This window comes from Heterodontus francisci, chromosome 32 (genome assembly GCF_036365525.1).
Source record: "Heterodontus francisci isolate sHetFra1 chromosome 32, sHetFra1.hap1, whole genome shotgun sequence".
Lineage (NCBI taxonomy): Eukaryota > Metazoa > Chordata > Chondrichthyes > Heterodontiformes > Heterodontidae > Heterodontus > Heterodontus francisci.
In genome coordinates, this window is record NC_090402.1 from 8,865,657 (window position 1) to 8,891,813 (window position 26,157).

The window sequence follows — 26,157 nt, forward strand, 5'->3', positions numbered from 1 at the left end:
CCAGTCTGAGACACTGGACACTGGATCAGTCTGAGATACTGGACCAGTCTGAGATACTGGACACTGGACCAGTCTGAGATACTGCACCAGTCTGAGATACTGGACACTGGACCAGTTTGAGATACTGGACACTGGACCAGTCTGAGACACTGGACACTGGACCAGTCTGAGATACTGGACCAGTCTGAGATACTGGACACTGGACCAGTCTGAGAAACTGGACACTGGACCAGTCTGAGATACTGGACACTGGACCAGTCTGAGATACTGGACCAGTCTGAGATACTGGACACTGGACCAGTCTGGGACACTGGACCAGTCTGAGCTACTGGACACTGGACCAGTCTGAGCTACTGGACACTGGACCAGTCTGAGACACTGGACACTGGACCAGTCTGAGACACTGGACACTGGACCAGTCTGAGACACTGGACACTGGATCAGTCTGAGATACTGGACCAGTCTGAGATACTGGACACTGGACCAGTCTGAGATACTGCACCAGTCTGAGATACTGGACACTGGACCAGTTTGAGATACTGGACACTGGACCAGTCTGAGATACTGGACACTGGACCAGTCTGAGATACTGGACCAGTCTGAGATACTGGACACTGGACCAGTCTGAGAAACTGGACACTGGACCAGTCTGAGATACTGGACACTGGACCAGTCTGAGATACTGGACCAGTCTGAGATACTGGACACTGGACCAGTCTGGGACACTGGACCAGTCTGAGCTACTGGACACTGGACCAGTCTGAGCTACTGGACACTGGACGAGTCTGAGACACTGGACACTGGACCAGTCTGAGACACTGGACCAGTCTGAGACACTGGACACTGGACCAGTCTGAGACACTGGACACTGGACCAGTCTGAGATACTGGACCAGTCTGAGATACTGGACACTGGACCAGTCTGAGATACTGCACCAGTCTGAGATACTGGACACTGGACCAGTTTGAGATACTGGACACTGGATCAGTCTGAGATACTGGACACTGGACCAGTCTGAGATACTGGACCAGTCTGAGATACTGGACACTGGACCAGTCTGAGACACTGGACACTGGACCAGTCTGAGATACTGGACACTGGACCAGTCTGAGACACTGGACCAGTCTGAGATACTGGACACTGGACCAGTCTGAGATACTGGACACTGGACCAGTCTGAGACACTGGACCAGTCTGAGCTACTGGACACTGGACCAGTCTGGGAATGGAGAGAAAATTGAAAAACACTCACAATGTGAAAGGATTCTTCCATGTTTAGATCCCAGCTCTGTTTCCAGCGTGGGCGGTTGCACCCAGCAACTTGATCAGAGGCTGTGGCGGGAAACCTCAGGGAGTAGTGAACTGTTTAAACCTTGCAATATCACTGTGTGGTTTGGCCAACTACAGGAGGCTGAAAGCCAATGGGTCATTGATGACCAAATGAGTTTGGGAGTTGCCCCAGTTTGCGTAGAAACCATATAATTAGTAAGTTGAGGGAGACATTGACTCCAACAGGCCAATAATTTCCAAAAAAGCCAATTTAAATCTGGAATGATTCAGGCCAGTCAACATGGAGGGACATTCGTGAACATTAACTTTGAGAAGGTTAAGAGGAGATTTAATAGAGGTATTCAATACCATGAATGGTTTTGACTGAGTAAATAAAGAGAAACTGTTTCCACTGGCAGAAGGGACAGTAACCAGAGGAAACAGATTAATGGTAATCGGAAAGAACCAGGGGCGATATGAAGAAACATTTTTTACACAGTTGTCACAGTCCTGTGTTTTTATCGCCTCGGAAATATTGCACTGCACCTTTAAGGCTGTAAAATGATCAGTACATCTTTAAGGCAGAATGTTCCAGAGGCTCAGTGAGCCAGAGTGCATTCTTGTTGCCAAGCAACAGCCAGAGAGAGACGACACGAGATTCAATGTTGCAGTTTTGACTTTTAAAATTAGCTAAACAGCAGTCAGTTGAGAGCTCAGCTTAAACTGAAGGGAAAAGAGATGTGTTATTTCTCTCTCAAAATTCTATAAAGTTTCAAGCCAAATTATTTCCATAAAAAGTAAGAAAAAGCTTTTTTCTTTCATAACAAATTATTGATATCTGCTGTGTTCATCACTGGGAAAAAGAAGAGTTTAATACTACAACAGCCGAACTGCTGAACCCCTATCTTTGGAAGGACCTTCTGTTTTCATTGGGCCTTGGAAGACTGCAAGTGAACTTTGACTGTGTTGCATTGGAAGACCATTTGTCAGGAATGTAATTTGCAAAGACTATTTTTTTCTATGTTTTCGGTCAGCTAATTTAAAACTGAGTATATGTATGCGAATGTGGGAGTTAGATTTTTAAATAAGTTATAAGGTCTTTAGATATTAGTTTATCTTAGTATCTGATAATCCTGTATTTTTTTTTTGGGAAGAATGTGGTGTGCCTTTAAGACTGGGAAAAGGAGCCATGCTGCTTTAAGGCAGCAGGCTCCAGAAGCTGAGTCAAAGAATGCATTTTTGTTGTCCCAGGATACAGCCAGAGACTGCGATTCAAAGGGTGCATTCTCGTTGCCTTGGATACAGCCACTTGGACTGATCATCAAGAGATACATTTGTTACAATTTAATTTTGAACTGGCTTATAGTGCAAACAGCCTGTTCTAACAGGAGGAAACAGACAGACAGTGTGTTAGCACCTGAAAGGAGTGCTCTCAGACCATTTAAACTGAAGGAAGAGAATTTAGTCTGTTTATATATTATTCTTTCTCAAAATTTTAAAAAGTCAAGACAAAGCAGAGATCTCTGATAATTTAAACTGAAGGAAGGGAAGTTAGACTGTGACAATCTTTTATCCCTCAAAAATTCTAAAGCCAAATTGATTCATTAAAAAGTTTTTGCAAGTTGTTAATTGTAGAAATTCATAGTTAGAGAAGGAAAGCAACAATTACAACTTCTGGATTAGACTACGGACTGTTCTACTGTTGAAGAACCTTTTTTCCCCATCGGACAGCTGTGAGAACTTCAAGCAACCTTGGAATGTTTCACATCCGAGTCTTTGCAAAGACTCTAATTTTTTCTATTTTTAATGGTGTCTATATCTTCATAGTGTTTAATAATTTAGTTTTTCTAATTAAACAGTTAGTTTGTTGATTTAAAGATGCCTGGTTTGGTTAGCCTCATTCGGGGGTTAATAGATGGTACAAATTGGCTGGGTCTTTCTTTAATTTGGAAAGTTTAAGATGATATGTTAGGCGATCTGTGGAGGAACGGGACTGAATTAACAGTGCATTTCTTCCACCACAATCAGAATCATATATTTTGATTGGGGGCTTTGTCCTGAGCGGTCACAATACAGTGAGTTGTTGTGATCTGCAATGCGCTGCCTGAAAGGGTGGTGTAAACATGTTGATCAGTAACTTTGAAAAGAGAATTGGATAAATACTTGAAGGAAAAAAATTGCAGGCCAAGGGGAATGAGCAGGGGAGTGGGGTTAATTGGATAGCTTTACCAAAGAGCTGGCACAGGCATGATGGGCCAAATGACCTCCTTCGGTGCTGTAAGATTCTATGATTCTATGACTTGTAACTGCATGGTCAAATTGGGGTTGTGTTGCAAGGACATGGTAAATGACTGTTAGTGAAAGGGTTAGGACCAGAATACTGGTGTATTTGAACTCACCATCATTCATTCGCTGCTCACAGTTCAGGAGGTCACGGCAGACACGAGCAGGGTTGTCCCTGGTGCCCAGGGGGTTCTTAATGCTGTGGATAAGATTACTGAGGTAGTGTAGGGTCTTAAAGATCTCTGCTCCCTGGTCAATCAAAGGTAGGTCTGAATTCTGATAGTTCTGCATGAGGAAAACAAAGGTTGGTTCCAATAACTTCAGTTAGAGACGACTTACATGATTCATTTTATAATCTGATTTGATACAGTAGTTCTCAAAGGTATGGGTCCAACTGATCAGGGATATCAACACACAGATGAGGAGTGTTAGGTTACCTCTGTCCTGAGTGCAGTTTTCGATTCGATAAAAGCTTGTAAAGCAGCACCTAGATCTTCATGTTTCTGAAGATATAAATGGTACAAAATAAGAACAGAACGTGTTTCAAACTCAAACCAAGGGGGATGGGACTAACTCGACAGCTCCTACAGAGGGCCATCACAGAGAACAGAGATACCCATGCTGTAAAATGCTGAGGCTTTTTTGATTGCAGCCTTACCTACTGTAGCTGTTTCCCCGGGCCGGGAGGGCCTAGAACACAGGGTCACAGTCTCAGAATAAGGGGTCGGCCATTGAAATGATGAAAAATTTCTCCACTCAAGAGGGTTGGAATTAGCTACCCCAGAGAGCTGTGGATGTTCAGTCGATGAGTGTATTCAAGACTGAGATCCACAGATTTCTAGACACTGAGGGAATCAAGGGATATGGGGATAATTCGGGAAGGTGGAATTGAGGATGAAGATTATGGAATGGCAGAGCCAGCTCGAGGGGCAGAATGGCCTACATCTGCTCCTATTCCTTATGTTCCCAGCAGCATGTTGGAAAAGTTTAACGTCTTTAACCTGTAATTGTACAGTACACAATATAGTTTATAAATATTTAACCCATTTTAATCTGTTATTGCATGATGTGTAGAAAAGCTACTGCATAATCTTAGCTGTTCCAGTGTTGTACGTTATTGAAACTTGTTAAAATCAGCCAATTTATTTTGTTATGATGTTGTGACTCTGTTATTAATAATCAGACTGTCATTTCTCCGTTTGCAATGTGCAAGCTGTCAATATGTTCAGACATTCGTGCCTTCAACCTCACGAGTTGGAGATTCCACTCTATCGGGAAGATTGATTTATTTAGAGGAACACAGTTCCTGATGGTGGGCATTTGTGAGACAGATGCAGCAATAACAGGGATAAAATGACAACTAACAACAACAAATTATATTTATGTAGCGCCTTTAATGTAATAAAACTTCCCAAGGTGCTTCATAGGTGCTTTATAAAACAAAATTAGACACCAAGTCACACAAGGTGACATTAAAACCAAAACCCTGCTTAAAGGGATAGGATCGAAGTAACATCCCAAAGGAAGAGAGAGAGGTGGAGAAGTTTAGGAAGGGAAATCCAGAGCTTCGGACCCAAGGCAGCTGAAGGTACGGCCACCAAATGGGGTGGGGGTGGGGGACATTAAAATCGGGGATGCTCAAGTAACCAGAATTAGAGGAGCGCAGAGGTTGTAACTTACGAATGCGACTTGAATTCCGGGAGGACCCTGTTCAAAAGATCAAAGGTTAGTCCGCTAATAAAGAAAGGCTGGAGTTTTTAATTGAACATTATGTTTTGTGACTTTGAGTTTTCCTATTGAGTACATTGATTACAAAGAATTTCACATCATAAAATTATGTTAAAAATTAACAAAAAAAAGGAATGCAGAAACTTACTGGTGGCCCAGGGAGTCCTCGTGGGCCCACTGGACCCTAACAAAGAAAAAAAGACATAAAATATTGCATCATTTTCCAGTATAAAGACCAAGTAAAGAAGAATTGAATATGGATAAGCAATGCTTCAATATTAAAATTCTCATCCTTCTTTACAAATCCCTCCATGGCCTCGTCCCTTCTTACCTCCTCCAGTCCTACGACCCTCCGAGATCTCTGTGCTCCTCCAGTTCTGCCTCTTCAGCCTCCCTGATTTTAATCGCTCCACCATTGGTGGTCGTGCCTTCAGCTACCTGGACCCTGAGCTCTGCAATTCTCTCCCTAAACTTCTCCGCCTCTCTCTCTCTATCCCTCTCTCTCCTCTCCTTGAGAACCTACCTCTTTGACCAAGCTTTTGGTCATCTGCCCTAATATTGCCTTATGCGACTTGGTGTCTAATTTTGCTTTCCAATGCTCCTGTGAAGCACCTTGGGATGCTTTATTATGTTAAAGACGCTATATAAATATAAGTTGTTGTTATTGCTGGTTGTCATTTTCTGATCAGTGCTAGGTTTACTGCTTATTTTAGGATGGTTTTAAAGCCCCTGATTCTAATGGAGATCATTGGGTAAAACCTATTTCCTGACCGTGCTGACATCAGTAATAACTGGACACTGTGCGTGGGAGCAGTATCGGCTCTTGATTGGTTGCTGGGCCAGTGCGATTACTTCAATTTCTCGTTGTTTAGATTCAGCAATGTTGGAGGGAATGAGGAACAGCAAGGGTTTTATTTTGCGGGTGTTAGAAGGGTGAACAAGGCTGTGACCCATGTCCTCAGCAAAACAAAACTGCCACATGCTAAGGGGAGACTTAGTTTGCACGAGGATGGCTATCGCTTCCTCTATTTCTGTATTTATTTTGTGGTTTAAAAATGACAGCAAAAAATGTTAAACAACAACAATAATTTGTATTTATATAGCACTTTTAACATAGTAAATTGGTCCAAGGTGGGGTCAGGAGTGTTGTCAAACGAAATTGGCACTGAGCCACATGACCAAAAACTTGGTTAAAGAGGTAGGTTTTAAGGAGCATTTTAAAGGAGGTTGAGAGGTTTAGGGAGAGAATTCAAGAGTTTAGGGCCCAGGCAGCTGAAGGCACGGCCGCCAATGGTGGAGTGATTGCAATTGAGGATACGCAAGAGGCCAGAATTGGAGGAGCGCAGAGATCTTGGAGGGTTGTGGGGCTGCAGGAGAAAGAGATAGTGAGGGGCGAGGCCATAGGGGGACATAAGCAAGGATGAGAATTTTAAAATTGAGGCATTGCTTAAGTGGGAGCCATTGTGGGTGAGTGAGCACTGAGGTGATGGGTGAATGGGATTCACAGCGAGTTAGGGCACAGGCTGCAGAAGTTCTGATGACATCAAATTCACTGAGATTAGAACATGGGAGGCTGGTCAAGAGTGATTTGGAATAGTCAAGTCTAGACGTAACGAAGGCATGAAGCAGATGAACTGAGAGAGGGGCAAAGTCGGGCAATGTTACGGAGGTGGAAATAGGTGGTTTAGTGATGGGCCGAATATGTGGTTGAAAGTTCATCTTGGGGTCAAATATGAAACCAAGGTTGCCAACAGTCTGGAATCACTCAGCAGGTCTGGCAGCATCTGTGGAAAGAGAAGCAGAGTTAACGTTTCGGGTCAGTGACCCTTCTTCGGAAGGGTCCGAAGAAGGGTCACTGACCCGAAACGTTAACTCTGCTTCTCTTTCCACAGATGCTGCCAGACCTGCTGAGTGATTCCAGCATTTCTTGTTTTTGTTTCAGATTTCCAGCATCCGCAGTATTTTGCTTTTATATTATTGCCAACAGTCTGGTTCAGCCTCAGACAGTTGCCAGGGAGAGGGATGGAGTTGGTAGTTAGGGAACGGAGTTTGTAGCAGAGATCAAGGACAATGGCTTCGGTCTTCCCCATATTTAACTGGAGGAAATTTCTGCTTATCCTGTACTGGATGCCGGACAGGCAGCTAGGACAATTTAGAGACAGCGGAGGAGTTAAGAGAGTTTGTGGTGAGGTCGAGCTGGGTGTTGTCAGCATAGATGTGGAAACTAACACTGTGCTTTCGGATGGTGTTGCTGTGGAGCAGCATGTAGATGAGAAATAGAAGGGAGCTGAGGATAGATCCTTGTGGGACACCAGAGGTCACAGTGCGGGAGCAGGAAGAGAAGTCATTTGTCAGGTGATTCTCTGACAAGGATTGGATAGATGAGAACGGAACCAGGTGAGAGCAGTCCCACCCAGCTGGATGACAGTGGAGAGGCGTTGGAGGAGGATGGTGTGGTCAACCGTGTCAAAGGCTGCAGACAGGTCGAGAAGGACAAGGAGGAAAAGTCTGCTTGTGTCACAGTCACACAGGATGCCATTTGTGACTTTGATAAGAGCTGTTTCAGTACTGTGGCAGGGGTTCAAACCTGACTGGAGACATTCAAACATGGAGTTCCGAGAAAGATGGGAATGGATTTGGGAGGTGACAACACGTTCGAGACTTTGGAGAGGAAAGGGTGGTTGGAGATTGGGTGGCAGTTTACAAGGATGGAGGGATAAAGGGTTGTTTTTTTTTTTGAAGAGTGGGTGATGATGGCAGATTTAAAAGACAGAAGGAAGAAAGAAAAAAAAGAAAAAAAAAAGAAAGAAAGACAAAGGCAGCACAGTGGCGCAGTGGTTAGCACCGCAGCCTCACAGTTCTAGGGACCTGGGTTCAGTTCTGGGTACTGCCTGTGCGGAGTTTACAAGTTCTCCCTGTGACTGTGTGGGTTTTTGCCGGGTGCTCCGGTTTCCTCCCACCGCCAAAGACTTGCAGGTTGATAGGTAAACTGGCTATTGTAAACTGCCCCTAGTGTAGGTAGGTGGTAGGGAATATGGGATTACTGTAGGGTTAGTATAAATCGGTGGTCCTTGGTTGGCACAGACTCGGTGGGCCGAAGGGCCTGTTTTCAGTGCTGCATCTCTAAATAAATAAAAGGACAGTAGCTGATGAGAGAGAACTGTTAACAACATCAGCTAACATGGGAGCTAGGAAGGGAAGCTGGGTGGTCAGCTGCTTAGTGGGGATAGGGTCAAGGCAGCAAGAGGTGGCTCTCATTGAAACACAAACATAAAATTTAAGTCATTGGGTCCTATTCTCTGTCACCAGTTAGGACCATATCAGTCACCTCTTGCAAAACAGCAGCCCTAGTTACAGTTTGCTTTAGTCTGAAGAATGAAATAAAAGGTGAAACCTTACCTTGGGTCCTTGTGGCCCCTGCCATCCAATCATAGCACAAAGAAGGAGAAAAAGGAAAACAATTAGAAAAAAAGTTCCATACAGATTCCGAGAGATTTTTACATTAGTGACATGCAACCATCAGTATAATGGCTAGTCAGCTGACACAGTCATACCGTCGGTATAATGGCTAGTCAGCTGACACAGTCATACCGTCGGTATAATGGCTAGTCAGCTGACACAGTCATACCATCGGTATAATGGCTAGTCAGCTGACACAGTTATACCGTCGGTATAATGGCTAGTCAGCTGACACAGTCATACCGTCGGTATAATGGCTAGTCAGCTGACACAGTCATACCGTCAGTATAACGGCTAGTCAGCTGACACAGATATCTCTATCTTTCATTCAGTTGGCACAATCCTAGCTTGAGTGTTACAACCTCCACAAGCACCAATCATGTGCCAAAGTGAACTCGAATCACCTCTGTTGGCGGGTGAGAGTGTGTGGCTCTTGGCAGGTGGGATTTGAGCACCTCTTGTGCACTCCGATCTACCTGGTATCCTTTCATCTTCCATGCACTTCAGGTTGTGTCGGGGGTGGGGGGGGGGGGGATGGTGGGGGAAGGGGTGGGGGAAGGAGGGGGGAAGGGGTGAGTTCCCATTGGGAAACTCATTGGTGTTTGGGGCTATTTTTGTGTTTTAAAACAATTGGCACAAAGGATCATGAGAACCTAAGGAATCAGGAGACGGAAAAAGGATACCAAAGGGCCTAAAAATAGCTGCATGAATCTCCTTGCTGGCCCTTTGATCTTGCATCTACAAAGAGCTCATCACCCCCAATACGCATTATGAATTTTACACTCACCACAGCCTAAATCCTTATGAGCTATCTGAGTGAAGTCGACAGGTTTGCATCAGTCTCAAGTTGTGGACTCATGTCCACTGGGCTGTGTCTGTCCAAACTCCTGACTTGACTTCCTGGTTATTTTTTTTTATTATACAAGCCACTCGATGGGCTGAATGGCCTCCTGTGCCATAAATGACTTTATCTTTCACTGTTGTAATGTAGGAAACACTGCAGCCAATTTGCATACCACAAGTTTCATATAATGTCTGTTTTAGTGATGTTAATTAAGCAATAAACTATATCTCCAACACAGAAGTCCTTGAAGCGGCCAACATCCCCAGCTTATACACACTACTGAGTCAGCGGCGCTTGAGATGGCTTGGCCATGTGAGCCGCATGGAAGATGGCAGGATCCCCAAAGACACATTGTACAGCGAGCTCGCCACTGGTATCAGACCCACCGGCCGTCCATGTCTCCGTTATAAAGACGTCTGCAAACGCGACATGAAATCGTGTGACATTGATCACAAGTCGTGGGAGTCAGTTGCCAGCATTCGCCAGAGCTGGCGGGCAGCCATAAAGACAGGGCTAAATTGTGGCGAGTCGAAGAGACTTAGTAGTTGGCAGGAAAAAAGACAGAGGCGCAAGGGGAGAGCCAACTGTGCAACAGCCCCAACAAACAAATTTCTCTGCAGCACCTGTGGAAGAGCCTGTCACTCCAGAATTGGCCTTTATAGCCACTCCAGGCGCTGCTTCACAAACCACTGACCACCTCCAGGCGCGTATCCATTGTCTCTCGAGATAAGGAGGCCCAAAAGAAAGAAAAGAAAACATTGGCCAGCACACCAGGGAAAAACTCCCCTGCTCTATTTCTAAACAGTGGCCATGGGAGCTCTTATGTTGACCCAGAGGGCAGACAGGTTTAATATCTCTGGTCGCTTGCCATTTCAACACCCACCCACCACCCCACCCCGCTTTCATGCCAACATTTCTGTCTTTGGCCTGCTCCAGTGTTCCAGTGAACATCAACGCAAGCTCGAGGAGCAGCACCTGATCTTTCCATCAGACACTTTACAGCTTTGTGGACTGAACATTGAGTTCAATAACTTCAGAGCATGACTGGCTTTTAAAAAATATTTTAATATTTTTTTATTTTACTTTATTTTTTAACCATATGCCTGTTTTTCATGTAGACAGAGCTGCTCATTATTCCGCTATTAACACTCCCTGTGGACTAATGCTTTCTCTTTCACCACAAGTACTAACACACTCTTTGCCTTTGTCCCAGGGCAGCTTTGTTATTTAATCTCTCCCGCCCTCTGCCCTATCACACACCTCCTGTTTTGTTCTCTTCCTCCCCACCACTTCGCTTGCTTAAAACCTAATTCTTTGCGAACCTTTGCCAGTTCTGATGAAAGGTCACAGACCTGAAACATTAACTCTGCTTCTCTCCCCACAGATGCTGCCTGAACTGCTGAGTATTTCCAGCACTTTCTGTTTTTATTTCAGATTTCCAGCTTCTGCAGTATTTTGCTTGTATTTTAGGTCTAACGTCTCATCCGAAATAGCACTAGATGCTGCGCTCAACTCTCTGACGTGGAGCTTGACCCCACAACCTTCAGATGCAGTAGTGGGACTGCTACTGACTGAGCCACAGCTGACCTCACCTCTATACAACATTGATTTTCCTTATTGTTAAAGGTGACTTTCTTCACATCCCTCTGAGTTTGAAGCTGGGGAAGGCTACTGTCTCAATCACTTAGCATAAAAAGTTGATAAATGTTCTGTTTGCCAATATTGATATTCTTTACCTTAATCAGCACAGGATAAAATAAATAATAAGACACATCCTGAACAGCACTTTATCTCAAATTGAAGAGCTGAGTAAATTTAGAGTCTTAAAGAAGAGAGACAGACTTTTAATTCTTTCAAATTAATCAATCTTACCGTATCACCTTGATTTCCTTTATAACCTTTTGGACCCTAAAAACAAACATAGATTTTGTGCTTAAATTCACGTATTACAAAATTGCAAATAACAGCAATTACTTTTGAGATTTGTCTTCTCAACTTCATAAAGACAAATTGAAGAATACTCACAGGGTGTCCTGTGGGACCGGTCACGCCAAATGGACCCACGATGCCTTTTTTACCCTAGATATGAAAAATTGTTTATTTTCAGACACCACGCAGTTCCCAGCCAGCAAATGACCAAGTTACGTGTGCAAATAACAATCCTGCTTTACAATTCTGTTTTACATCCAAGTCTAAAGCTGTTTTTACATTGGGTTTAATGCAACCTGAGCAAAGACCAAAACCTGGAAATGCCCAGTGAATTGCCCAGTGAAATGGCCAGTGAATTGCCAGTCCCAACGACTGCTGAACCCAACATCTTAAAGAATCACTGAATTTAGCAGATTGTATCTATGCTTTTGGACTCAAACTTTGAATGCAGACATAAAGCAATTTTACATTATATTTCAATAATGCAGAATTGAAGATAGATGCTTGGCAGTAATCCAAAATAGCAGTACAGGTGGATTATTACACTCCTGGGAACCACAGCTTTATATCTACTCCATTTGACAAAGTGATACTTGTCAGAAATCAGGTTTGCTTGTAGAATTTTAAGTTTCTTACGAATTCAGTCAATACTACAAGTGTCATTTAAAGGACCCTGCATTGATCAATTTAAAGGACCCTGCATTGCACAATTAAAGGACCCTGCATTGATCAATTTAAAGGACCCTGCATCGATCAATTTAAAGGATCCTGCATTGTTCAATTTAAAGGACCCTGCATTGCTCAATTTAAAGGACCCTGCATCGCTCAATTAAAGGACCCTGCATCACTCAATTAAAGGACCCTGCATTGATCAATTTAAAGGACCTTGCATTGCTCATTTAAAGGTCCCTGCATCGCTCAATTAAAGGACCCTGTATCACTGAATTTAAAGACCCTGCATCGATCAATTAAAGGACCCTGCATTGATCAATTTAAAGGACCCTGCATCATACAATTTAAAGGATCCTGCATTGTTCAATTTAAAGGACCTTGCATCGCTCATTTAAAGGACCCTGCATCACTCATTTAAAGAACCCTGCATCACTCATTTAAAGAACCCTGCATTGCTCAATTAAAGGACCCTGCATCGATCAATTTAAAGACCCTGCATCGATCAATTAAAGGACCCTGCATCGATCAATTTAAAGGACCCTGCATTGATCAATTTAAAGGACCCTGCATCGCTCAATTTAAAGGACCCTGCATCGCTCAATTAAAGGACCCTGCATTGATCAATTTAAAGGACCTTGCATCGCTCATATAAAGGACCCTGCATTGCTCAATTAAAGGACCCTGCATCAATCAATTTAAAGGACCCTGCATTGCTCAATTTAAAGGACCCTACATTGCTCAATTAAAGGACCCTGCATTGCTCAATTTAAAGGACCCTACATTGCTCAATTAAAGGACCCTGCATTGATCAATTTAAAGGACCCTGCATTGATCAATTTAAAGGACCCTGCACCGCTCAATTTAAAGGACACTGCATCGCTCAATTTAAAGGACCCTGCATCGCTCATTTAAAGGACCCTGCATCGCTCATTTAAAGGTCCCTGCATTGCTCAATTAAAGGACCCCGTATTGATCAATTAAAGGACCCTGCATCGCTCAATTAAAGGACCCTGCATCGCTCAATTTAAAGGGCCCTGCATTGCTCAAAGGACCCTGCATTGCTCAATTAAAGGACCCTGCATTACTCAATTTAAAGGACTCTGCATTGCTCAGTTGCAGGCTGGGGGGAAATCACAGGTGCATGATTTGTTGAATTGGGATTAGTGATATGATGTAAAGCAAATGAGCTATTCAAACAACTGTTGACTTGAATGTATCACCACCTTTATATATACATGTGCTGTTACAGATTATGTAAAACAATTGAAATTTAAAAATATTAACACGGTTCTTTGATTTCCCTGTAATAAATGATTGCTTACCATTAATCCTGGTGGTCCTTTTGGACCCTGGATCCCAGTAAAACCAGCATCACCTGGATGGCCCTAAAGGGAAAGGAACAGATAATAGATGATGGATCTTTCTGTTCTCAATTCTAATTGGGCCCCCATTGATAAAAAAAATGATCACATGACTAGAAATGGCAGGATACACACACTCTCACTGAAGAGTATAATGAACAGCCATCAAATCTGTGACCAGAACTTTCCATTTCTACAATCCCCGGACAATGCTTTCCGGCCATTGATTTCAATGGGTAAAACATTGCGAGCAGGCAAGTATAGAAGCATAAAATCTTCCCTACTAATAATTACTGTCCACTTAATGATTCAGGAATGTCCAACACCGGCTGCTGGAGGAGCCATCACAAAGGACGGTAGCATTGCTACCCAGAAGACTCAATTTTTAAGTTCTAGAGTTACTGACTGTTTGAATCTGTGTGTTAAAGTTATACAATGACAATAACTTGCATTTATATAGCACCTTTAACATAGTAAAACATACCAAGGTGCATTATCAAACAATTATGGACATGAAGCCACATCACATCAGGAGCTATGAGGACAGGTGACAAAAGCTTGGTCAAAGAGGTAGATTTTAAGGAGCATCTTAGAGGAGGAGGCAGGCAGAGCTGTGTTTGTCAGTTTCTCCCACTGACCTTCCAGTTTGGAGCTCTATTTTGTTCCCCTTTTGTCTTTTCACTGCCTTACTGAACTATTCTCAGTTTTTCTAAAGCCTGTCAGAATCTGAGCTTTCAGCGTAGATCATCCAGTAATCTGCTGCACTTTCTAGATTTTTAATAAGAACTTGTTTGGAGAATAATTAAATATTTCCTTGTGTTAGGATTCAGACACGACTCTTGACTTTTGCTGCTGTTCTCGTTTTGTCACATTTTAGATCTGATGAAGGGTGCACACGAGCCCACAAGCAGTGTTCTGACAGGGATAGGAATGGTTTCACACCAAGACCATGCCACTGCCTTTGACCCTCCCCCCCAAAAAAATCCCCGGCATGACCATCTTACGTTACCATCACTTGTTGCCAGAGAGAAAAGGGGAGCTGTATTTCAACTCTGAAGTTGTTGAAGTCAATATTAAGGCCAGGGGGCTGTAGAGTGCCGAGTAGAAAGGGGTGTGCTGTTGTGCCTTGAGCTTGTGCTGTAAATATTAGTGAAGGCCAAAGATGCAGAAGCTGGAGCGGGATGGAGAATTGAAATGGCCAGCCACAGGAAGATGGGGGTCACACTTGTGGACAGAATGGAGGTGTTCAGCTAAGTGATCGCATAACCTGCGTTTGGTCTCTCCAATATAGAGGAGACCGCAGTGTGTTCTCCTTAGCGCAGAGAAGGCTAGGTGGAGATTTGATAGAGGTGTTTAAAATCATGAAGGGTTTAGATCGAGTAAATAAAGAGAAACCATTTCCAATGACAGAATGGTTGATAACTAAAGGGCACAAATTTAAGGTAACTGGAAAAAGAACCAGAGGCGAAATGAGAAGAAACTTATGCAATGAGTGATCAGGATTTGGAACACACTGCCTGATAGGGTGATGGAAACAGAGAATAGATTTCAAAGGAAAATTGGGTAAATACTTGAAGGAGAATAAAATTGCAAAGACATGGGGAAAGACTGGGGGAATTGGACTAACTTGGTCGCTCTTCGAAAGTGCAGGCACAGACTTGATGGGCCAAATGGCTTCCTTCCGTGCTGTTACTTTCTATGATTCTATGAAGAGCATCATAATGAAGGTTGCTATAGACAGCTGCTCAATGAGGTGGATAGTATCAAATTCTCCCTCAACTTGAGTCCCAAACTTTGCAACAAAGGTTAAGTAAGCACTGTAGGGATTTATTCTTTTGCTAAGTGAATGTTAGGGGAATAGCTTCCTAGAAGAGGCCCACATTAGTTACTTCCTTACAGCAAACAAAAGAAATTACTTTAGTAAACTGTGAGTTCAATTACATTTTTATTGAGTGCTGATGTCGTCATCTGCGTACATGCATTTTTCTCTTAGTGCTGTGGGTCATGTTAACTGTTATAATTGGAAACTGCCTGATGGTTGCAATAGAGATACAAATAACTCAACATTGCCCAAGGGTGACACACAAAAGTATTTAAATATTTGCATAAAAAGGAATAAATAAAAACGAAACATTTCAATGCGGCTCTATGGCGATCAAAAACATATGGACATAACAAGGCTGTTTCCAGGAAGATGTCACTACTGATTACATCCTCAACTAGTTCAAATCAGACATAATTTGCTTACATATGTCTGAACAAATGTTCATGTCAAGGCCAGATTTGTTGATACTTTTCACAGAGTTTATGAATGATGATTTAAAATGACCCAGTATCTGCTGCTCATATGACACTGGCCACGAGCAAAACGTGCCGATTAGTTTAGTGGGTGTTTTTCCAGGATGTGATGGCACCATTGTAAAGGAAGCATTTTTATCAATAAATTCACCAAGCTTCATGGTGAAATATTGAATTAAATCTGCTCTGTCCAACTTACTAATTCATTAAAATAAATGTTAAAATCAAAAGCACTGGTCAACAAGCTTGCCGACAATTAATTGCCAATGATTTCAAGCAAACATACTAAAAATCACCGAATCATGCAAGATTCCAATCAGTTCCTGGCAAGTACCCTGGAGATTATCACATTATCCTGCTCAGGTATTTGACTGCATAGCTAAGTTTAAAATGCTGGAGAAGTCTGAGACACAATTGCCTTACATAAGGCCTCGACTGCAAAAAAGCCTTTGTATTTTGCAAGTGACTTGACCATCTCCAGATCTATCTCTAATCATTTGCTTTCTGTGCAGTTCAATTCCCTTTCACCCACCCCTCCATGTCCATGTGAAATCTCCAATGTGAAGCCCCCACCCACTTCTCATCAGTCTCAAACCTCCTCCCTGAAACAGTGCAGATAGCCAGGTGGCAAAGGATAGAACTGAATCACAGAAATCACAGAATCTTTACAGTGCAGGAGGTCATTCGGCCCATCGTGTCCGCACCAGCTCTCTGAAAGAGCAATTCCCTCAGTTCCATTTCCCCCCCTTCTCCCTGTAACCCTGCACATTCTTCCTTTTCCTATAACTGTCTAATTCCCTTTTGAATGCTTCAATTGAACCTGCCTCCACCACGTTCTCAGGCAGCGCATTGTCTCGTCTTTACACAATTATTAGCTTTTATTTACAGAGACACACATTACAAACATGCGCCTCCAAACTCAACAATCCCTGGTTCAGCCTGTTCCTATCTCTGGGAGCACAAGAGAATCCCCAGCTAATACCGCCACCTGAACACAATTAAACATCCAATTCATCTACAATTAAGCTACCGTCTACTACCACTTCTCTCTTCATCGTGTGTGTTGGCATTTCTTATTGTCTCTGCTTTTACGGAGATAAGCAGTGGTACAGAGGGACACTACAGCATGTTGAACACAACTGATAGCATTGCAATGCTATCACTGGAACTTGGGATGCTGATTTAGCCTTGTTGTCATAATTCTCCCATTCTCACTGTGAGAGGCAGTACCAGGAGTACTGGGGTAGTTGGGGGTGGAGTGCTCTGGGAGGAGAGGACAGTGTGACAATACAGCAAGCAGGAATGGGAAAGAGGGTTGAGTTACGACTCGACTATGAGGCAGATGGAAGAGGTGCTTGTGTCAGGGGCATTACTTGAAGGCTGTAGGAGATAGAGCGGAGGAGAATTTTTGAGGTGACAGCAGCTGGGAGGTTCAGTGATATGGAGCAATGGACGTGCAGTGAGGGGGTGTCAGATGAGAGGATTTTGGAGTCATGGAGTAGATGATGCAACCTTGAAGACATGAAACTTCTGAGAGGGATCTTGGAGACACGGATAAGGTGGGAGGATCATGGAGAGGGCCGTGGGGGAGGTGTTGATGAAGATATCGCAAGCTGATTAGGGTCTGCAACTCTGTTCTAGTTTTAAAATGCAAGTTGACTCCTGTTTTCCTAAACTCACCATTAAGCTTTTGCTAGAAGCCACTAGAGTTCATTCCACTTTCACTCCTTTCGATAAGTTATTCAAGCTTTGACACAAAAGAAATTTAAACAAAGCTCTGAGTGACCTCTGCAGCAACGCTTTCTCCAACTGTGTGGCAGCTTTAAACAGTGCAGAGAATTTTAAAGAGAGATCTTTCGTATGAAAGAGGCTTTGTATGCCCTAGGAATCAGTATCTTCATTCAGAGAATGTAATGAAAAGCATATGGGCAGCTACAGGAGAGCAACTGGCATAAATAACTAGAGCCAAGGGGGTTCTGAAACCACACAATTGTCTCATTGAGCTACCAACGATAAAGTGTTTATGGGACTTATAAAACATCACTGTATGCAGTTCATAAAGTGTGTGCATCTAATAAATTATGTACCTTTCCAAATTTGAAGTGCAGTGTCATGACTGCAAGAGTCCACAGACTTCCTAAATTAATTCTTTTTGCCCATTATTTTCTGGAAACCATTCTTTAGACAGTGAGTGTAGGTGGACTATGTGACACTGGGGGTTGATGTCCCCGTGAAGTTGCATGGGAGCACAGCCACGCAACAATCTGGAACATACGTGAAGTGCAATAAACAAGCCACATGCAGTATGCATCAGCCGTGACTCAGTTGGTGGCACTCTCAACTGTACATCACAAGGTTCTGGAATCATGCCCCACTCCAGGACATGAGCACAAAAATCAAGACTAACACTCCAGTGCAGGACTGAGGGAGTGCTGCACTGTCAGAGGTGCTGTTTCTCAGATGAGATGTTAGACTGAGGCACTGTCTGCCCTCTCAGATGGCTGTAAAAGAGCCCACGGTGCTCCTTTGAAGAAGAGCAGGGGAGTTCTCCCTGGTGTCCTGGCCAATATTTATCCCTCAATCAACAGCACTAAAAACAGATGATCTGGTCATTGTCACATTGCACTGTGTGGGATCTTGCTGTGTGCAAATTGGCTGCTGTGTTTCCTACATTACAACAGTGAGTACACTTTAAAAGCACTTTGGAAATTCTGGTGATTGTGAAAGGCACTAAATAAATGCAAGTCTTTCTTTCCTTTTAAAGAAAAATTGGAGGGAACATTGAACATTAAAACTGATGCATCCAATGTAGAAAATGTGAAGTCATGCACCTTAGAAGTAAGGAAGTACAGCTTTAATGTAAGATATTAAATGAAAGAGAGGGAATTTGGTTTGCAAATATTCAGACATTTAAAGGTGCTGGCATTATATAAAGGCAAGTGGAATTCTTGGATTTATACCTAAAGGTATAGAATATAAAAACAAGGAGGCAGTGTTAAACTTGTCGCAGACTTTAATTAGACTGCAGTTGGAGTCGTGTGTGTAGTTTTCAGCAGCCTATTACAGTTAGAATATAAAATGAATGGAGAAGGTGCAGGGCAGATTCACTTAGATGTGACCAGGGATGAAGCAGAATGGAAAAAAACTTGAGAAGACAAGAAACTAGAATGTAAAAAAAACATTGGAGTGACGTGTTGTAAAGGTTATGATAATGTAAATAGTGAGACTTATAAGAGGGCATACATTTAGCCAAACACATAACAAACCAAGAATAAAAACAGAAAGTGCTGGAAATACTCAGCAGGTCTGACAACGTCTGTGGAGAGAGAAGCAGAGTTAACGTTTCAGGTCAGTGACCTTTCATCAGAACAAACCAAAGTGAGGATGGAACAAAATTCTTTACACAGAGGTTGGTTAGAATTTACATTTTGTTGTCAAAGCAAAGTCCGTAAATGCTTTTAAAAGTGAATTAGGGAGTAGCTTTAAGAAGGGGAATATTAAAGGAATGAGAATTGAGTGGAAAAAAAGTGCAGATTTGATGAGTTAAATGGCCTGTTCATGTGCTGTAATATTCTAACATTTAACATTTGAATATTATGCTACCAGAATCTTGGTTGTACTTGTTAACTTTTTTGAATGGGTGCCCAAATCCACAATGTCTAAATGATACAAAATAAACTCAACATGCAGAGTACAAACTCCCTGATCATTGGTGCAGTTAATTCTCCTAAACTACTCAAAAGACATGTGTCAAAAAGAACCATCACTAATTTTTGTAACAAAGGTACCATTGAGAAAGACTGGCTTAAAAGAACCTTGAAATTTATTGCAAGCAAAATGCATTTTACAATAAAGCCTCCTGCTCAGAGGAAAGGATTATGTGGCAAATATGGGTTAATGACATTTCATGCAGACAGCAGGGGTAAAAGGTAGTTATACAGCTTGGAGGAAGGTAGAAAGTGGGATCCATAAGGATCAGTGCTGAGACTGCTGTTATTCATAAGTTACATTAATGATTTGGACTTAAGAATAAGCAACTCAATATCAAAATTTGCACATCACACCAAACTGTGTTGTACATTCTATATAATTTTGCTATTCATCATTTGACTGGCCCTATTCTTTAAACCTTGAGAAGATTGACTCAGTGAATAATGGCACCCGATTTATAGATAAAGGGAATGGACCAGGTTAAAAAACTGCAATTAAGGTGTTTGGTTTCTGGTGGGTTTTCATGACTCTGTGTAGCTCTGATGAGTTTCTCTGGTTCTCATTCAGAATGCCTGGAATAATACTTCGCGCTGGATCAGAACTGAGCAGCTACAAATTAGTGCATTTACAGATGAATTGAGAAGTCTTCAACTTTTTCAAGATTACACTTGTCCACATGGATCTAGAAAAGGTTTGATTGCGACTGGGCAGATTATATTTTCTAGTCTATTTCAATGCTTATTGAATCATACAGGACAGAAGGAGGCCATTCTGCCCATCGTGTCTGTGCCAGCTCTTTGAAAGAGCTATGCAATCAGTCCTCACTCCCACAACCTTGTAAATTTTTTCCTTTTCAAGTATTAGTACAATTCTCTTTTGAAGGTCCACTGAATCTCTACCCACTACCCGTTCAGGCAGTGCATTCCAGATCACAACAACTCACTGTGTAAATGTTTTTCTCTCATGTTGCCTCTGGCTCTTTCACCAATTACCTTAAATAAAATCCCTGCAATGTCCACTGCAAATGCAGAGTATGCATCTTCATTGATCTACCTCCAGTATTTTAAAATGCCCATCGCATTGCAGAAATATTTCAATCAGTTGCAGCAAAGATAGTTGCAAAGCTAGTGCGAGAATATCGGTAAACAAGTGAGCTCTTGCTCTCATGGCTCTGAATGCTCAGCTCCCCTGACTGCAGTGGAATGGGTCATGTTGAGTGGCAGCCTGGGAACAAGGGGAGCCCAAAAAGCAACAGAAAACAGAGAGTGATTGTAAAGCTCAGAAAACACTCTCGGATGCAATACCTTTGGTCCAAATACTCCCATCAGCCCAGGGAAGCCTGACTCTCCAGGGTCTCCCTGAAATCAATAAGAGAACTTTGGTTAGTGATGAAGAGAAATATCACAATAATCACAGAATATATTGTGGGGAGGGTGAAATTGGACATGGACAGGGACATAACATTAGAAATAGGAGCTGCAGCAGGCCATTTGGCCCATCGAGTCTGCTCCCCCATTCAACAAGATCATGGCTGATCTTCTACGTCAGCTCCAACTTCCAGGACTATCTCCATATCCCTTAATTCCCTTAGTGCACATTAACATACCGATCTCTGTCTTGAACATACTCAATGACTGAGCAGCCACAGCTCTCTGGGGTAGAGAATTCCAAAGATTCATAACCCTCTGCGTGAAGAAATTTCTCCTCATCTCAGTCCTAAATAGCCGACCCTTTATCCTGAGACTGTGACCCTGTGTTCTAGACTCCCCAGTTAGGGGAAACATTTTCTCAGTATCTACCCTGACAAGGCCCTTAGGAATTTTATCTATTTCAATTAGATCACCTCTCATGCTTCTAAATTCCAGGGAATATAGGCCGAGTATACTCAATCTCTCCTCATAGAACAAACCCCTCATCCCAGGAATCAGTCTAGTGAACCTTCGTTGCACTCCCTCTAGGGCAAGCATGTCCTTCCTTAGGTAAAGAGATCAAAGCTGCACACAGTACTCCAGGTGTGGTCTCAGCAATGCCTTAAAGAATTGTAACAAGACTTTTTTATCTTCTTTCCATATTCTACAGTACATAGGAAGGAACTAGGAATAAACACAGAAACATAGAAAATAGGAGCAGGAGTAGGCCATTTGGCCCTTTGAGCCTGCTCCGCCATTCATTATGATCATGGCTGATCATCCAACTCAGTAACCTGTTCCCGCTTTCCCCCCATATCCTTTGATCCCTTTAGACCCAAGATCTATATCTAACTCCTGCTTGAAAACATACAATGTTTTGGCCTCAACTGCTTTCTGTGGTAGCGAATTCCACAGGTTCACCACTCACTGGGTGAAGAAATTTCTTCACATCTCATTCCTGAAAGGTTTACCCCGTATCCTTAGACTATGACCCCTGGTTCTGGACTCCCCCACCATCAGGAACATCCTTCCTGCATCTACCCCATCAAGTCCTGTTCGAATTTTGTAGGTTTCTATGAGATCCCCCCTCACTCTTCTGAACTCCAGCGAATATAATTCTAACCGACTCAATCTCTCCTCATACATCAGTCCCGCCATCCCAGGACTCAATCTGGTAAACCTTCGCTACACTCCCTCTATAGCAAGAACGTCTTTCCTCAGATAAGGAGACCAAAATTGCACACAGTATTCCAGGTGTGGCCTCACCAAGGCCCTGTATAATTGCAGCAAGACATCCCTGCTCCTGTACTTGAATCCTCTCGCTATGAAGGCCAACATACCATTTTCCCTTTTTACCGCCTGTTGCACCTGCATGCTTACCTTCAGCGACTGGTGTACGAGAACACCCAGGTCTCGTTCCATATTCCCCTCTCTCAGTTTATAGCCATTCAGATAATAATCTGCCTTCCTGTTTTTGCTACCAAAGTGGATAACCTCACATTTATCCACATTACACTGCATCTGCCATGCATTAGCCCACTCACTCAACTTGTCCAAATCACCCTGAAGCCTCTCTGCATCCTCCTCACAACTCACCCTCCCACCCAATTTTGTGTCATCTGCAAATTTGGAGATATTACATTTAGTTCCCTCATCTAAATCATTAATATATATTGTGAATAGCTGGGGTCCTAGCACTGATCCTTGCAGTACCCCACTAGTAACTGCCTGCCATTCGGAAAAAGACCCGTTTGTTCCTACTCTTTGTTTCCTGTCTGCCAACCAATTTTCTATCCATCGCAATACACTACCTCCAATCCCATGTGCTTTAATTTTACACGCTAACCTCTTACGTGGGACTTTGTTGAAAGCCTTCTGAAAGTCCAAATAAACCACATCCACTGGCTCCCCCTCATCAACTCTACTGGTTACATCCTCGAAGAATTCTAGTAGATTTGTCAAGCATGATTTCCCTTTTGTAAATCCATGCTGACTCTGTCCAATTCTGCCACTGTTCTCTAAGTGCTCTGCTATAAAATCTTGGATAATGGACTCTAGAATTTTCCCCACTACCGACGTTAGGCTGACTGGTCTATAATTCCCTGCTTTCTCTCTACCTCCCTTTTTAAATAGTGGGGTTACATTAGCTACCCTCCAATCTGTAGGAACTGTTTCAGAGTCTATAGAATCTTGGAAAATAATAATGAAGCTTGAGGTACAATCAATTCTTCTAAAGAGCATGTTGGATTTTCCACGATAGATGGTCGTTCTATAATGACTTTACTTTTCCATTGTTGCTGTTAGATTGAAGTACGGATGCACAGAAGCAGACAACAGACTTCTACTGTCAGAAAACCTAGTCACAATGATCCAGCATTAAATAATCTCACGCTCTAATTAGTTTGAATACTTGAATTCAGTCTTGTAAAGCTGTGCTAGTTAGTCCCACTGAAAGATAGAAAATGGAAGCAACTATTTACTGGTGCCACATGCCTAACCTCTTAAACCTTGAAATGAAGTCATGGGTTAGTAGTCTATGAATGCGTAATACATTCATATAAAATCCCTTGTTTATCTGTTTATGATAAACCAAAAGTGTTGATGCTAAGATATAGTTTCAAGGGCACAAGTCACCCTCTGATGTCTCACCCAGTGGCTGCTACTTATTTGGGACATCACAGTTGCACCTGATTCTGTCCTTACCAATATCTGTGCACACACACACTCACACAGACTCACTATTCAGCAGGGATCAGTAGCACCCCAACACTGTCCCAATTGAGATCAGCTAACTCAACTTGTGACCTGTTTAGTTTGTTCCAGTTCAGTCCGTCAGAGGAGCTTGGGTGGCAACTCCACTGTGCCAGCACACAATGCCATTAAACTAACCAATCAAATCAAGCAATGCAGCCTATATCACACCTAATCATCAGATAATCCTTCACCGTTTTTCTACCTACCATATATACTCATGTAAAAGTGGATCTCGTGTAGAAGTTGACCCATGACTTTTGGCCAAAAAATCTTGAACTTTTCCTACATCTCATGTAAAAGTTATAGAGTCATAGCGTTACACAGCACAGAAACAGGCCCTTTGGCCCATCGTGTCTGTGCCAAAAGTTGATCTTAACTTTCAGAACACAGACCAAACATTCTAATCATGTACTAGTATAGATACCCCCAGCACTCAGCTAGGACCCCCACATTTTTTCAATATGGTTCCAAGGAAGAACAAATACACAGCGCAGTTTAAACAAAAAGTTGTTTTGTGTGCAGAGAAGGTGAATAATTGTGCAGCAGCAAGAGAATTCACAGTATTAGTGAAGAATGTCAGAGATCGGCGAAAGCTTCCCACACGGCTCAAGAAAAGGCCAAGGAATAAAAGTGCCAACAGGGGGAAGCCGAGCAAGTGGCTGCAATTAGATGATAAAGTTGCAGAATGGGTCAGTGAACGTCACCAGAATGGATACATAGCACCCCGTGCATCCATCTGACTCGACGCCCTGTCTCCATGGTGGCTATTATTTTAATAAAAGTTCAAAAAAATCACTCCCGTAAAAGTCGACTCCCCCCAAATTTTAGCTTCAAAAATTGGTCTCAAAAATTGGACTTTTATACGAGTATATACGGTAATCTAAAATTAGCTCCTAGTCATTAATTTTAGACAGTATCCTAAATGATTGCAAATCTATTGTCAATTCTGTGATCATATTTCCCACAACACTCCGCTGAACATGGCTGACTGAAGCAGTAGATATTATCTTGTCAAAATACAGCTCAGGGAGAAAGCGTGTTACTGACCGGTTGACCTTTGGATCCTGGATCACCTCTTTTCCCAGGCAAGCCTGTCCCTCCTTCTGTTCCTTTGACTCCAGGTGGTCCCGCCTCACCTCGCAAACCTCTCTCTCCCTGTGACAATCACAATGGATAAAGAAGCATAGATTCACTGAGGCTGGTCACAGACTGCATAGGACTCACTACTTTACAATGTGTCTGTTACAGCATCTGACTTATCGCTGTTCTGAATTAAACACCAACAGACTAGCACATTCACAGTCTTTTAAAATAAAGAAGGCAAGACTGGCAAAAACACTGGTGCAACAATAATCCACATTCAGACAGAAAAAAATAAAATAAATGGTTTCAAACAAATATGTAGGGAACAATACTTTATTTTTTAAACAAAGACGCTCTCCAAGAGGCTGTGGATGCTTTGGGTGGTGGGGGGAGTCAATTAAAATTTTCATGACCAAGATGGATAGAATTTTGATGGGTAAGCGTATCAAGAGATATGGAACCAAAGTGGGTAAATGGAGTAGAGATACAGACCAGCCATGGTATATTTGAATGGCGGAGCAGGCTTGAGGGGCCGAATGGCCCAATCCTCTTCCTATGAATACACAGACCAATCAGGGGCATACTGAAAATTGAACCCGTTCCACTATTTTGCCTTCGATTTCAGTCCATCTAATTTGCTGGGGTTTTATCCAATTTGTGAAAGTGAGGGATAATGTGCTGTAATATCGATGGAGCCAGTGTGGTGATAACTGGGCCAAGTCAAAGCCGATTGTCTTAAGCCAGACTGTGTGATGGATGGTCAGGCAGTAGTTTGGACTCTCCTAGAACTGAGAGACTCCATGGGCTGAATTTTAATCGCGCACCGTGCTCCTCGGCAGCACCCTTTCAACTCGGCGGCCTTCCGAAACGGAAGGCTCGGTCAAAGAGGTCGGTTTTAAGGAGCGTCTTAAAGGAGGAAAGAGAGAGAGAGAGAGGCGGAGAGGTTTAGGGATGGAATTCCAGAGCTTAGGGCCCCAGGCGGCTGAAGGCAGGGCCCCCAACGGTATATATATGGGGTACAGGATTGCCTGTCTTCTGGTCTCTGCCAATGAGCAGAAGCTATCTGTTGCACAGGAAGATCCAAGTGGTTTGCTGCGTGATTGACGGGGAGTCAATTAGGCCTGTTAATTAGAGCGGGTCGGCTGAAAAGGGACTCGGTTTAACGTCTCACCCCGAAAGACGGCACCTCCGACAGCGCAGCACTCCCTCAGTGCTGACACTGGGAGTGTCGGCTTGGAATATGGGCCGCAGCGCCTGGAGTGGGTGACTCGAACCCGGAAGGGCAGCCTTGGAAGCCCAAGTCGGCCTGTTCTCAGCCAAGTGACATGACTGCGGCCTTGACACGATGCATAGCTTTC

The 26,157-nt window shown here is 43.0% G+C and overlaps 1 protein-coding gene across 1 annotated transcript in view; it reads right to left on the reverse strand.

Moving 5' to 3' along the window:
- Positions 1-26,157, reverse strand: part of col27a1b (collagen, type XXVII, alpha 1b) — a 592,171-nt gene that overhangs the window by 13,098 nt on the left and 552,916 nt on the right. Inside the window, exons 49-58 of the mRNA XM_068012172.1 lie at positions 24,764-24,871; positions 20,858-20,911; positions 13,506-13,568; positions 11,608-11,661; positions 11,455-11,490; positions 8,679-8,696; positions 5,428-5,463; positions 5,232-5,258; positions 3,989-4,054; positions 3,668-3,836 (exon numbers count right to left, since the gene is read on the reverse strand). Coding sequence (XP_067868273.1) covers positions 3,668-3,836; positions 3,989-4,054; positions 5,232-5,258; positions 5,428-5,463; positions 8,679-8,696; positions 11,455-11,490; positions 11,608-11,661; positions 13,506-13,568; positions 20,858-20,911; positions 24,764-24,871 — 631 coding nt within the window. The remainder of the gene's footprint in view (positions 1-3,667; positions 3,837-3,988; positions 4,055-5,231; positions 5,259-5,427; positions 5,464-8,678; positions 8,697-11,454; positions 11,491-11,607; positions 11,662-13,505; positions 13,569-20,857; positions 20,912-24,763; positions 24,872-26,157) is intronic.